We start from the raw sequence: 12981 nt of genomic DNA on the forward strand, positions 1-12981 counted from the left end.
GCTCGGCTAGAATTTCCCAGGGAAGGAAGGGACAAGGACAGTTTGATAGAAAGGCTCAATGTGGAGGAAGTTGTGAACCTTCACTTAGGGGGTGTCGGTGCTGTAAGCTCTCACAGTGAATATAAAAGCCCCAAGCACACTGTGGATCACAGAGTGGGCTCAGTAAATGCAAGCCTGTGTGCGGGCTGCTGCTCACAGCTGCTGAAGCAAGGGGCCATTGTAGGACCTTGTCCTGCCTCCTCGTCCGCCCCTTCCAGGCTCTGAGCATCTCATCTGTTGAAAGCCCTTTTAAGGCCTCATAAGTCACATCTTTTTTCCTTTTGTACGTTACCACAGGACTTTTTTGTGTGGTTTTTTGTTTGTTTGTTTTTGTTTTGTTGTTGTTGTTTTTTTCCCATGAGCATATTTTCTTTGTTGCTAACGTACAATTTACAATTTTTTCTGGGAAAGATTTACGTGAATTTTTAACCCATAGACACAGACAATAGGGTGGTGAAGGCCTGGGGTGGTGGATAGGGCCGGCTAGAAGGGGTTTATGGGGGTAAAAAGAGGACATGTATAATACTTTCAACAATAAAGATTTAATTTAAAAAACAAAGTAAAGAAACAAATTCATTTCCCCCGTGTTCAGTCCGTGAGTGCTCTCAATTCCTTTACAGATTGTTTTCTGCCCTGACATTGTTCCACAGGGAGATTTGCTTACCACCTTCGAGATAGCTCTTCTAATGGTCAGTGACTAGTGACCGTTTTAAGGAGCTTTGATCATTCATGTCTTCAAAAGACTATTGTTTGCTGAAAAGACATGAGGATCAATTTCCTTGGTGATCATCACGCATTTTACTTTTTATTGAGAGCAGTATTTTAACTAACTCATTTTAAATTCCCATTTCTCTTGTATCCACCGTCCAGAAAAAAAAGGCATAAGAGACGACTGTGCTTTAGAAATGTAGGGTATCACCTTGGAGCTACATTTTATAACCAGTGTGAATTTAAGACAGCCTTCTGAATGGGTAGATGCAGCCCCTGGATTAAGACCAGCAGGGAGGCTGCAATCGATGAAACACTTATTATCTCAGTTGCTGAACGATTTTCAAAATGCCATCCATCATCCCAATGACCTTGATTCCAGCGCAAGCCTTGAGCTTTGAAAAACATAAGAAGTGCCTCGAGCTGACTTCCTTTATTTACACTTAGGTGTGATGAAGCAGAAGTGAAGAGCTCTTAAAACAACCAAAACTGAGCAGTGAGAGGACCAGCCCCTCTCTGCAGACCTGGTTGGCCAGTGACACCCATCAGGAAAGATTTAAGCAGAGTATGAAGACATTGGCAGGCAGGACTGGAGCATAGTCTACATGTATAAAAATCTCCTATGCCCTAACCGGTTTGGCTCAGCGGATAGAGCAAAGGCCTGAGGACTGAAGGGTCCCAGATTCAATTCCAGTCAAGGGCATATATACCTTGGTTGGGGGCACATCCCCAGTAGGGGGTGTGCAGGAGGCAGCTGATGGATGTTTCTCTCTCATCGATGTTTCTAACTCTCTGTCCCTCTCCCTTCCTCTCTGTAAAAAAAATCAATAAAATATATATTTTTGTAAAAAGCTACCCATTAAAAAAAAATCTCCTGTGTCACTTTTAAATAAAACCTACAGTAAAAACCATGTCTGTTCGTCTTGGAAATGCTCATGCCTATGGAAGCTTCTCAGAAAGCACATTGGAAGCTTCTAAAAATCCCTGGGACTGCCCTAGCCGGTTTGGCTCTGAGGATAGAGCATCAGCCCAGGCACTAAAGGGTCCTGGGTTCAATTCCGATCAAGGGCACGTACCTCGGTTGCACCCTGGCCCTGGTCGGGGCGTGTGGGTGAGGCAACCAACCGATGTGTCTCTCTCAAAACAATGTTTCTCTTTCTGTCTCTCCCCCTCCCTTCCACTCTCTCTTAAAATCAATGGGAAAATAAACTCAGGTGAGGATTAACAAAAACATTTATAATAAAAATCCCTGAGCCATAACCGGTTTGGCTCAGTGGATAGAGCAACGGCCTGCGGACTGAAGGGTCCCAGGTTCGATTCCGGTCAAGGGCATGTACCTTGGTTGCGGGCACACCCCCAGTAGGGGGTGTGCGGGGGTGGCTGATCGATGTTTCTCTCTCATCAATGTTTCTAGCTCTCTATCCCTCTTCCTTCCTCTCTGTAAAAAAATCAATAAAATATATATTTTTTTAAAAATCCCCGGGACTGAAAGCTCTGAAGCCACTTAGACATTAATATTGGGCCATGTGGAAAGAACCCTCTCCTTTTCCTCAGAGCAAAACTCAGAGAGGGGGCTGCCAGCCTCTGCTGTCCTTCAGGAACCCAGTGGATCAGGACATCAGGAGTGTGAGGACTCAGGAGTAGGCTGTGTCTACTTTGCTTCAAGGGAAGAGAAACATTATCACTAACATATTCTAGGCATTAGGTCAGTAACTGGATATATAAGTTCCACGCTGGGCCTGGAGAGCTTAACCAACGGGCCTGAGATTGAAGCCCGCAATGTGATTTCAGTTTCTCTTAATCAGACTCTCTTGTCAGCTCCTATCATAAAGCAAAGATGTTGGAGCTGCAAAGGAACCTTCATGGTCTTCTAGTCCAACAGATAAGAGCCTGACAGATTGACAGATCAGAAACTGAGGCCCAGAGAGGTTCAAGGTCAAACACCTGGTTGGAGCAGTGCAGAGCTGGAGTCACACCATGGCTCCTGGCTCCAGGACCAAGGCCAATGATTTTTTAAAAATCAATTCCAACAGGCATACTTACCTAGATAGACCAGGAAGCAGAGGCAACAATCATGCTTTGAGCACTTATAGATGTTTTGACATATATTTTTTAATACTCTCAACAATTTTCTACAACAGTTATTACCCTCATGTTCAATATCATGAACAAAGGGGGAAAAGTGAGGCTTAAAAAGATTCAATTACTTCCCCAAAGTCACACATCAAGAAGGAAGAGAGCCGTAATTCCAACTTCACAGCCCACAGTCAAAAAACAGCACTGACTTTGACCTTGCCAATTATCAGAGCTACACCTAGCATGTGTGTGCACCTAAAACATATATTCCAGTAATTCTAGATGCCCTTTTTAATGACAACTACATACAACATGGAGTGAATCCCTGTTACAATATAGAATTATAATACATCTTACAGTGTGTATTTTTTTCTGTAGACTGTTTATAATTTGAAATCTAAAAACTGTTCCCTAAATATTTTGCATTTATATCACTTATTAATCACTCACCAGATCTCCTATAAAACATTGTGAAGACATGAAGTCTAAAAGATAGCACACCAAACTGATATACTACATTCTAGGGTGATTTATTTATTTGCCATTTGGGTTTCCATATTTTAAAGACAACTTTATCAAGATAGAATTGTTACCTCATTACTTTAAAGTATATTTACTGTTATCTAAATGTCTTTTGTCCCTTGGGATTATTGCAGGTATAGCTGGGGGGTGAGAAATGCACTAATGGAATCCATTTGCAGTTCATTCATTGCCAGATCTAGAGTTTGGCCTTGATGATTTCTCACCAGAGGGTGTTCTCATTTGCCATGAGTGATACGATGTTTGTCAGCTAACAATGAGAAAGGCCATAATAGGGCAGCCAGAATGGAACACATGGTGCATCCCACATGCCCCAGCTGCTCTCTGAACAGAGCGGTAGATAGAGGCAGAGTGTGTGTGGCAACGATACAGATGGATGAACCCAGCCATTGCCAAAATCAGAGTCATAAATCTGACACAATGTGCTAAATGGCATCCAACGTGGGCTGGAGGCCTGGCAGGAAAGGAGACCCCTTCCCCTGATCAGGAAGAATCCTCCCTCTCCCTTTCTCCAAGCAGAATCGGGCCCTAGATGAGACTATGGGATCCAGTGGATGGAGAAATAGCACCCTATGTGTGGTCAGGAAAATGAACATCCGTGAAGCTCTCTCACTGGGCCCAAGAGCTAGATTGTTTCCTATCAGCCTTAACTACACACCAGGAAGAGCTTCCTAACAAGTGTAAGATGACCCCCCTTCCTCCCTCCCTCCCTCCCTCCCTTCCTTCCTTCCTTCCTTCCTTCCTTCCTTCCTTCCTTCCTTCCTTCCTTCCTTCCTTCCTTCCTTTTGTAAACATTCATTATCACTTAATATATTCTAGGCATTTGGTCAATAACTAAATATATAGATTAGTATAGATATCCTTGCTCTGATTTTTTTTTTATGCTTCATACCTCAATTGTGGTTTGAATATTGTTGGCTACTGATAATATTTTTGTGTGTGTGCTGCTAATCACTTTGACATGAGAGTCTTGAGACATTTCACTTGTGGATTTATTTGAACCCCATACCCTTTTGCCTAAGTTCTATTTGGTCTACTATACCTTGAAGTGATTTTGTTTCAGTTTTTTTTATGTACTTTAAATATATATATTGATTGATTGATTGATTTCAGAGAGGGAGAGAGAGATAGAAACATCAATGGTGAGAGAATTATTGATTGGCTGCCTCCTTCACACCCTCCACCGGGGATCGAGCCCGCAACCCAGGCATATGCCCTTGACTGGAATAGAATCCTGGACCCTTCAGTCCGCAGGCTGATGCTCTATCCACTGAGCCAAACTGGCCAGGGCTGTACATGTACTTTTTAACAAGAATAGGTTGTGTATAGATTTTCTCACATATCTTCTTGCCTTTTTTTTTAATCCTCACTTGAGGATACTTTTTCCATTGCTTTCAGAGAGATGAAGGGAGGGAGCGGGGAAGGGGGGGAGGGAGGGAGGGAAAAATAGAGAGAAACATCCATGGGAGACAGCCACATCAACTGGTTGCCTCCCACACACACCCTGACCAGGCGTGGGGAGCGAACCACAAGCTAGATACATGCCATTGACTGGAAATTGAACCCATGACCCTTCAGTGCTCAGGCCAACGCTCTAACCACTGAACACACCAGCCAGAGCTATTTTCTTGCTTTTTTGCCCTCTTGCACGAGCAGTAGAAAGCTTCAATGAATGTAGAACTTCTAGAATTTTCAGAGCTCTTTCCTATACAGTAAGAATGTTTTCATCTTCTGAAATGGCTGTGGCAAGCAATGCTTTTTTTCTCTTAGTTTGTTTGTGTCACTCCCCTAACCCCCACAGATGTGTCTCCAATGTTAGGACGATTCCCTCTCCAAAACTGGTGAATGAAAAATGAATCTATAAGTAAATCTAGTTTGAAAAAGATCATTTACTATGTGTTCCTTAGTCCTTGGTTTCTATCTATTCTTAAGCAATACACCACTAATTGCATGTTGTCTAGTCCATATTAGGAATTTCCTGCAGTGTTCATCTTCAGAGAAATTAAGGTCAGAGGGTTCTATCCATAAGAAGATCCTCTAAAAATTCAATGTTTTATTTGTTCAACAAATATTAAGTCTACTATATACTGGTCCTGTTTTAGGTACCATACAGGGAAGGCAAAAGTTCTTCCCATAAGGACATCATAGTCCAATGAAGAGGGACATACAAACAGTAATTGTAGCTAATTGGCTAGATGTCAGGATAGAGATCTATATGATGTATTGTGGGAGCAATGACAAGACAGGGTCTCCCTTTTCCCGAGGGGGCCTGACAAGGCTTTGAAAAGAGCAGTGACATTTCCAGTGAGTCTGGAAAGATAAATAATAGAAATCACTTTTCTTTTTTTTATAATCTTCCTCATTAAACCTATATTCCAAAAGACCTTCATTACTCTGACATGCTTAATTCATTCAACATTGATTAATTACCATGTACCTTCCACTGGGTTAGGCCCCTGGGATGCAATAGAGAATAAGAGAGGCATGACATCCCGTAACAGAGAATAACAATAATAATATGTAATTATTTGCGATAAGACCTAGAAAGGCGAAACACGAGGTAAGAGATTCGTGTACAACAAGAATGCCTGAGCTAGTCTGTGGAATAAAACTCCCTCAAGGAAATACTACCCCCTGTATCCGAGCATCCATGAATTTACCCCCATCTGTTCACTAAGATAAAGAAGAGCAATGCAGTTCCATCATGAACAGTCGGGACAAACAAAGCCCCATGGCATCTTATTTTGGCAGCAGTCGGTCTTGGGGGCAAAGAGGGAGGACTGGGTTCTTGAAGCCATTCAGGTATTTTTACATGACAGAGCTCAGTATCTCCTTGTTAATTCCCAGGGGTGTTAGGCCCAGAATATTTCAGCACCAGCCAAGGTGATCCATGCTGGCCCATCGTTTGCCTGTCTGACCCTGATTTCTGTCTATTCCAATTGACTTCCCACCCGTTCTGACTGCCTACAGTTCTATTTCTGCTATTACTAGTCTTCCTTGTACTTTAGTGTCATATGAGTTTTTCAGTGATTAAGGCATATTGCATTTAACTTGTTTTGTTTTCTATGTTCTCATTGTTAAACACAAATTCAACAGATATTTTTACTGAGTCACTAGTGAGTAAGAGTGTAGTGGTTAAGAGGAAGAACGCTGGAGCCTGGAGCCAGGCTCTCCTGGCTTCAAAGTTAGGGTTTGTGACTTACTAGCTATGATGACCATGGACAAATTATGTAACCCCCATATACCTCAGGGGTCTTAGCTGCACAACCAGGTGACAGTGCCTATTTAGAGGCCACACCCTAGAGCTGCTTCAGACACAGTCTGCCTGTGTGTGGCCAAGTCCCCGAGACTTTCAATTTCCTCACTTGTAAAAGGAAAGGGCAAACATCTATAAATGATTCCAATTTTAAAATTCTATAGTTTAAATTCCATCACCCATGTGCCATTCACGATATTGTTATTTGTATTCATCTAAACAGACATTAATGACGGGGGAATGTAAGGCGTGGGAATTCTTAAACATTGGTAGAGTTTATCTGAGACCACAGGATATACAAAGCGAAGAAGAGCATCTATCCGATCACATTCCCCTGGGGCTGTGGTTGGCAAACTGCGGCTCGTGAGCCACATGCGGCTCTTTGGCCCCTTGAGTGTGGCTCTTCCACAAAATACCACGTGCCGGCGCGCATACAGTGCGATTGAAACTTTGTGGCCCATGCGCAGAAGTCGGTTTTCGGCCTGGGCGAGCCTGTTTTGAAGAAGTACTGTTGATATTTGGCTCTGTTGACTAATGAGTTTGCCAATCACTGCCCTGAGGCAATGGTGAAATAAAGGATTAGGAAAATAAAAGTGGCATATGAGGTGGTGGGAAGTGTGGACTTCGGCACTCAGCTGTCCTGGGTACCTCACGTGCCAGTGTGTGCTCTAGATAGTCAGTTACTTATTCTTGCTGAACTTTCGTTCTTCACTAGTACAGCAAGAGTAATAATACCTGCACTGGGGATCTTATGAACATGAAAAATGCTATGATAATGTGCCTGACACCTAGTTTTGTGTATGTATGTGTGTGTGTGTGTGTGTATATATATATATATATATATATATATATATATATATACACACACACACACACACACATATATACATATATATATCTTTATATATATCCTATATAATAAATGCAAATTGACTGAACAGCGAAACGAATAGTGGAACAATCAGTTGCTATGTCATGCACTGACCAGGGGGCAGGCGCTCAATGCAGGAGCTGCCCACAGCCCACAGGCCCCAGGCCAGCCAAGGCAGGTGCCAGCAGGGACCCCCCAATCACCGCGCTGGTTGCCCTGCAGAGGGAGGCAACCGATGGTGGCAGCGGGGGTGGGGCAGGCAAGTGGGTGGTGCCAGGCCAGCCAAGGCAGGTGCCAGCGGGGTCTCCTGATTGCCCTGCCAGTTGCCCCACAGATTGGCCCTGATCACCGGCCAGGCCTACATAATAAAACCCTAATATGCAAATCGACTAAACTGCAAACTGCGGAACGGCCAGTGGAACGACTGGCCACTATGACACGCACTGACCATCAGGGGGTAGACATTCAACACAGGAGTGGCCCCCTGGTGGTCAGTGTGCTCCCACAGCTGGAGTGCAGCTTAGCCAGAAGCCAGGCTCACGGCTGGCGAGCGCAGTGGCTGTGGCAGGAGCCTCTACCACCTCCATGGTGGCGCTAAGGAACAGTGAGCCTGGCTTCTGGTTCACAGATCCCCAGGAGGATCGAGCCTAACCCAGCAGGTGCCTATCCCCTGAGGGGTCCCGACTGCGAGAGGGCACAGGCCAGGCTAGGGACCCTGGCCCCCCAGTGCAGGAATTTCGTGCACCGGGCCTCTAACATATATATATATATATATATATATATATATATATATATATATATATATATATATATATATATATCTTTATTGATTTCAGAGAGGAAGGGAGAGGGATAGAGAGTGAGAAACATCGATGAGAGAGAAACATTGATCAGCTGCCTCCTACACACCCCCTACCGGGGATGTGCCTGCAACCATGGTAGATGCCCTTGACCAGAATCAAACCTGGGACCCTTCAGTCCGCAGACCGACACTCTATCCACAGAGCCAAACTGGCCAGGGCCTGACACCTAGTTTTTAATAGACAATGATAACTATTAACTTTCTATTCTTCATTGGTGGTTCTCAGTCTTCAATTATGGCAGTGTCAGAGTTGGTGACAACTTGTCTCATGCTAGTTCCTTGTTTTAAATGGGAGTACACTGTGCTGGGAGCTATAAGCATAAGGAAGAAATATAAGATGTCGTTTCTGTCGTTAGGGAGCTTACAATCTATGCAAAGGCATTATGATTTAAATTATCATACACATGTATTAATTCAAGATAACAAGAAAGAGAAACCAATCATAAAGAAGGGACAGTCAACCAGTTTAGAGGAGGAGAAATATAGCTCAGGCAAACATTCAAATAGGCTTTATCATGTCAATAAAGGTAGGATTGCATATCACGAAGTAATAACTTATTGTGCTGTGTGCATATAGTGCCTTGTTGGGAACACTGGCTTTCCCACTTATTTCTCAGTATTGCAACTCACATATGGAGTTAAAAAAAATTCAATCCCAGCATGAATAAACCTTGTCATAAATTCTATTACAGTTCTTTATTTTAACTGATGTTTTATGGCCTTAGGATTTAATGTTATAGTCTGAAAGTGATCTGAGATTAATTATTGCTTTCTCTAATACTCTCAACAAGTTCAAATGCAAACTATTCTTTAACTCTCCACCTCCCCAACATGATATCTTTTAAAAGGATTCTGGAGCCTCAGAAGCTCTTTGTGTTTGTGAATCCAGTGGTCTTTTCTATCAGACAGCTCTCCAATTTGACATTTCGTACACATTCTTTCTGCAGATTTTTATTGGTGAGATATCCATGTATTTCATCAAGTCAACCCGAGAATCTCTGATTGCCCAGGAGAAAACAATTCTAACCGGAGAATGCTGTTACCTGAACCCCTTACTCCGAAGGATCGTAAGATTCATAGGTGAGTACAAGAGCCTGCTGAACTGAGTCATGCTTATGGGTAAAACCTACTAAACTTAGTAAAGACAAACCCACTGGAGCCAGGTGCTTTGAGGCTTTTACCCAGTGCAGACACTGAGCCTGGTCATAGCGCCAAGTCACATCTTTGATCCTTGAAGCGGAGAGGTACTTATTTTAACAAAATAATGTTTTTGCTACCAAGGATGAGAAGAAACTTGGGATTCTAATAGATTTCTGGGAAGGCTAAGTTGATACACCTTGCTGCATAGTGATTTGACAATATATTTCAATGGTCTTAAAAATAACTGTAATTTTAAACCCAACATTCTACTTTAAAGTATCTGTCCAAGGGAAATTATCAGAGATATAGATAACTTTTTATGGACTAAAATTACTTTATCATAATATAAATTAGAAATATATAATAATACGATTTTTAAAAATAATGCTACCACGATAAGTTGCAACCTCAGGAAATGGTATTTGTAAGAATTATTCATGAAAGGAGAAATATTCAGGGTACAATGTTATGTGAAAAAAAGTCAAGACACTATGAATCTATAATTATTTCAAAATAAAAAGGATACCACGTTATATAAATGTATGTATGTGGTATGTGCATATGTATTTGTGTATGTGCATCTCAGAAAAAAATTAAAGGGAAATGTGCTCAAAGTTAACTGTTGTCTCTTTTGTCTTGTAGGATAATGGGTGAATAATTTTTATTATTTTGCTTTCTGTTGTTCTGTATTTTCCAATTTTTTATCATGAATATGTATAATTTTAAAATAAGAAAATTAGCTCATCATTATTTTAAAAAAAAAGAGGGGTGGCAAAATAAAGGCTATTCAGAAAGATGGCCCCTTCTTTAACATCATCTCCAATGTACAAAGCACTGCTGAAAGTGGCACCGCAGGTCTCCAGCTCCTGGTCTTCGCTAGTCTGTGTGGCATAGACTTCAACAGATAGCCCCTCACCCCTTTCCACAGATCCAAGTTCAATGTTAAATGAGAAAATGACAAGAATAGCAAAGTCAAGGGGAAAACATTCTAATTAAGCCATCTCCTCCTGTAGATAAATGTTATTGTGTTGACCTTGCCAGGGAGGATTGAATTCCTTGGATTCACAAATCCAACAATACATTTTTTCCCAAGATTATCATTATAAGATGTCCCACCTCCCAGGCATTATGTATAGACGCTCATAACTAAACTCCTCTACCCATTCCTAAACCTTGTATAATTTCTTAGATTTCATGTACATGATGTGTGAAGGAAGAAAAGGCATTGACTGAACTAACAAATTTGACCAGCGTGCTCCCTTTTCTCATTTCTTCACTCTCCTTCCCTTCCCTTATACCATTTCCTTTGGTATTGCATGACATTGAAGAACAATACAAGATTTAAATTCTCAAAAGATAAGCACCTATATTTTGCTTTTTCAGCAGCAAAACAAAATAAAGAAGTCACAGTTTCCCCAAAATTCATGAAGATAAGTTGAGTTATATCCTTTTCATACACAGATATACTTGAATAAATATCTTCATGTAAATATCAATTATTCAATAGTAACTTTTTAATTTAATATTGAAAAGCATTAGAATTCGCTGAGGGTTTTTGGGTTGTTTCATATAGAAGAAAATAAACTAACTTTCTCTTCCTGAATAACTACCTTTTTTTTTTTTTAGTTAAAGAAAAAAAAATGGATCCAAATATGCTAAGATTAGACTGTTAGCACCTAAAATAGCCTGTTACCCAGAAGCTATTTATTGTTGGCTTTTCATTTGGAATCACATAAGTGCTTTATTATTACTTCTAATAAAAACTTAATTAAATTCCAAGCAAGTCTTCTGCCATTTAGGTCAGGTCTAAGGAATTGGTAGCACTGGGCAGAATAGAAAGTCCCATGGTAAATAGTTAATTCATGTAACACTAATTAATTGCCATAAATTAAGTGTGATCTAAATGAAGCATGAATATTTTAAATGCAGTTTCAAAGGTCATAGTATTTTATGGTTATAAGAATTGATACCCTGAGACAAGTCTAATGTTAGCCTTTTTAAGCACTAGAAAATCCTTCTCAGTTTTGAAAGTCATTAAAATGTACTTTATCTGAAAAGAGACTTTATTTGATTCAATCAATCCATTTCTACTTGCATTTACTTTCTATACTTCAATTATAGAAACTTGGAAACTGATCATATTCATTCAACCTTGAGTGAATAATTTGTTGGGCATGTATTATACGTTAGGCACTGATTAGGGTATTAAAGACATATTAGTGAGCCAAATAGAAAGAGATTTGTTCCTCATTGAATTTATATTCTCGTGGGAGAAACCAGACATTAAACAAATAAGTAAATTATAGCGTTTGTTGGAAAAGTGCTATGGGGAAAAATAATAATGTAGAAAAGGGAAATAAGGAGTTTGTGGAGGCAGATATGCAGTTTTAAATGGGGTGGGAGAACCTGTTTTACAATGAGAATTGTCTAAAGGTGGCAGTGACGTCATAGGAGGACAGGGACCATCCCAGCCAACCAAGTGCCTAGTGAACTAGGCTAGCTCCATGTGCTGATTGAGGAAGCTGAGCCTGGTGGGTGCTCTAAAAGTAATTTTCAGTGCCCAGGCACCCAACTTTAGTTCTGAGACAAGAGTTTAAAAGAAAAATGTCAGGAGCAACCCAGGTGGAGATATTTCTAGACTCAGCAGCAGGAACCGGAGTTGAAGAAAAGATACATCAATCAGGTGGAAAAGCCAAGATGGATCTTAGGGGAAGTAAATGGAACCTCATCATCCAGACTCCATGAGTAGGCAAGCCACCAGACTTTGAGACTAAGCTGTTGGTTACTTCTGCCTGGCCTGGCTCAGTGGTTGAGCATCAGCCTGTGAATCAGGAGGTCACAGTTCAGTTCCCGGTGGGGCACATGCTCAGATTGTGGGCTCAATCACCAGTGTGGGGCCTGCAGGGCCAATCACTGATTCTCATCACTGACGTTTCTATCTCTCTCTCCCTCTCTGAAATCAATAAAAATATATTTATTTAAAAAGATGTTTGGTACTTCCTACTACATATCAGGATTGGCCCTGTGGGTGGAGGTCAAGGGTGCAAGGAGGGGAGGTACGCTGAAGCTGAGAGCCTTAGTTGATCTAAAAGGCATAGCCAGGATTAGCCTCTGCTCAAGGCCCAGGAAGTGTGATGAGGCTGTTTGGGGTTACTCTGCTCAGTAGGGAGAACAAATCTCACTTTTGAATGACATTTGAGAGAGAAAGCACTGAGTTGCTGTCCTCAGAGGTGGGAAGTAAAGAAGATATTCTTGTGGAGACTTTTTTTAAAGTCACAAAAACATTATTTAATTTTATGCTCCAGGGAAGTAGACGTATATTTGTTATTTCATTAGTAAAAATATTTGGGGGTGTTTCTAGTGGATTACTCACCATCTTTATTAAGTAGTTATCCTTCATCTTCACTCATGATGATGAATAGTTATAATATGACAAATAGAGGATATTTTTTTAATATCATGAGTAAGATACTAAATGTGCTGTTTGAA

The 12981-nt window shown here is 41.1% G+C and overlaps 1 protein-coding gene across 1 annotated transcript in view; it reads left to right on the forward strand.

Annotated features, from left to right (window-relative positions):
* The window catches only part of PLPPR1 (phospholipid phosphatase related 1), an 88794-nt gene that overhangs the window by 56122 nt on the left and 19691 nt on the right, over positions 1-12981 (forward strand). Inside the window, exon 3 of the mRNA XM_059658780.1 lies at positions 9300-9432. Within this exon, the coding sequence (XP_059514763.1) occupies positions 9300-9432 (133 nt within the window). The remainder of the gene's footprint in view (positions 1-9299; positions 9433-12981) is intronic.

Source organism: Myotis daubentonii, chromosome 11, assembly GCF_963259705.1.
Source record: "Myotis daubentonii chromosome 11, mMyoDau2.1, whole genome shotgun sequence".
NCBI lineage: Eukaryota > Metazoa > Chordata > Mammalia > Chiroptera > Vespertilionidae > Myotis > Myotis daubentonii.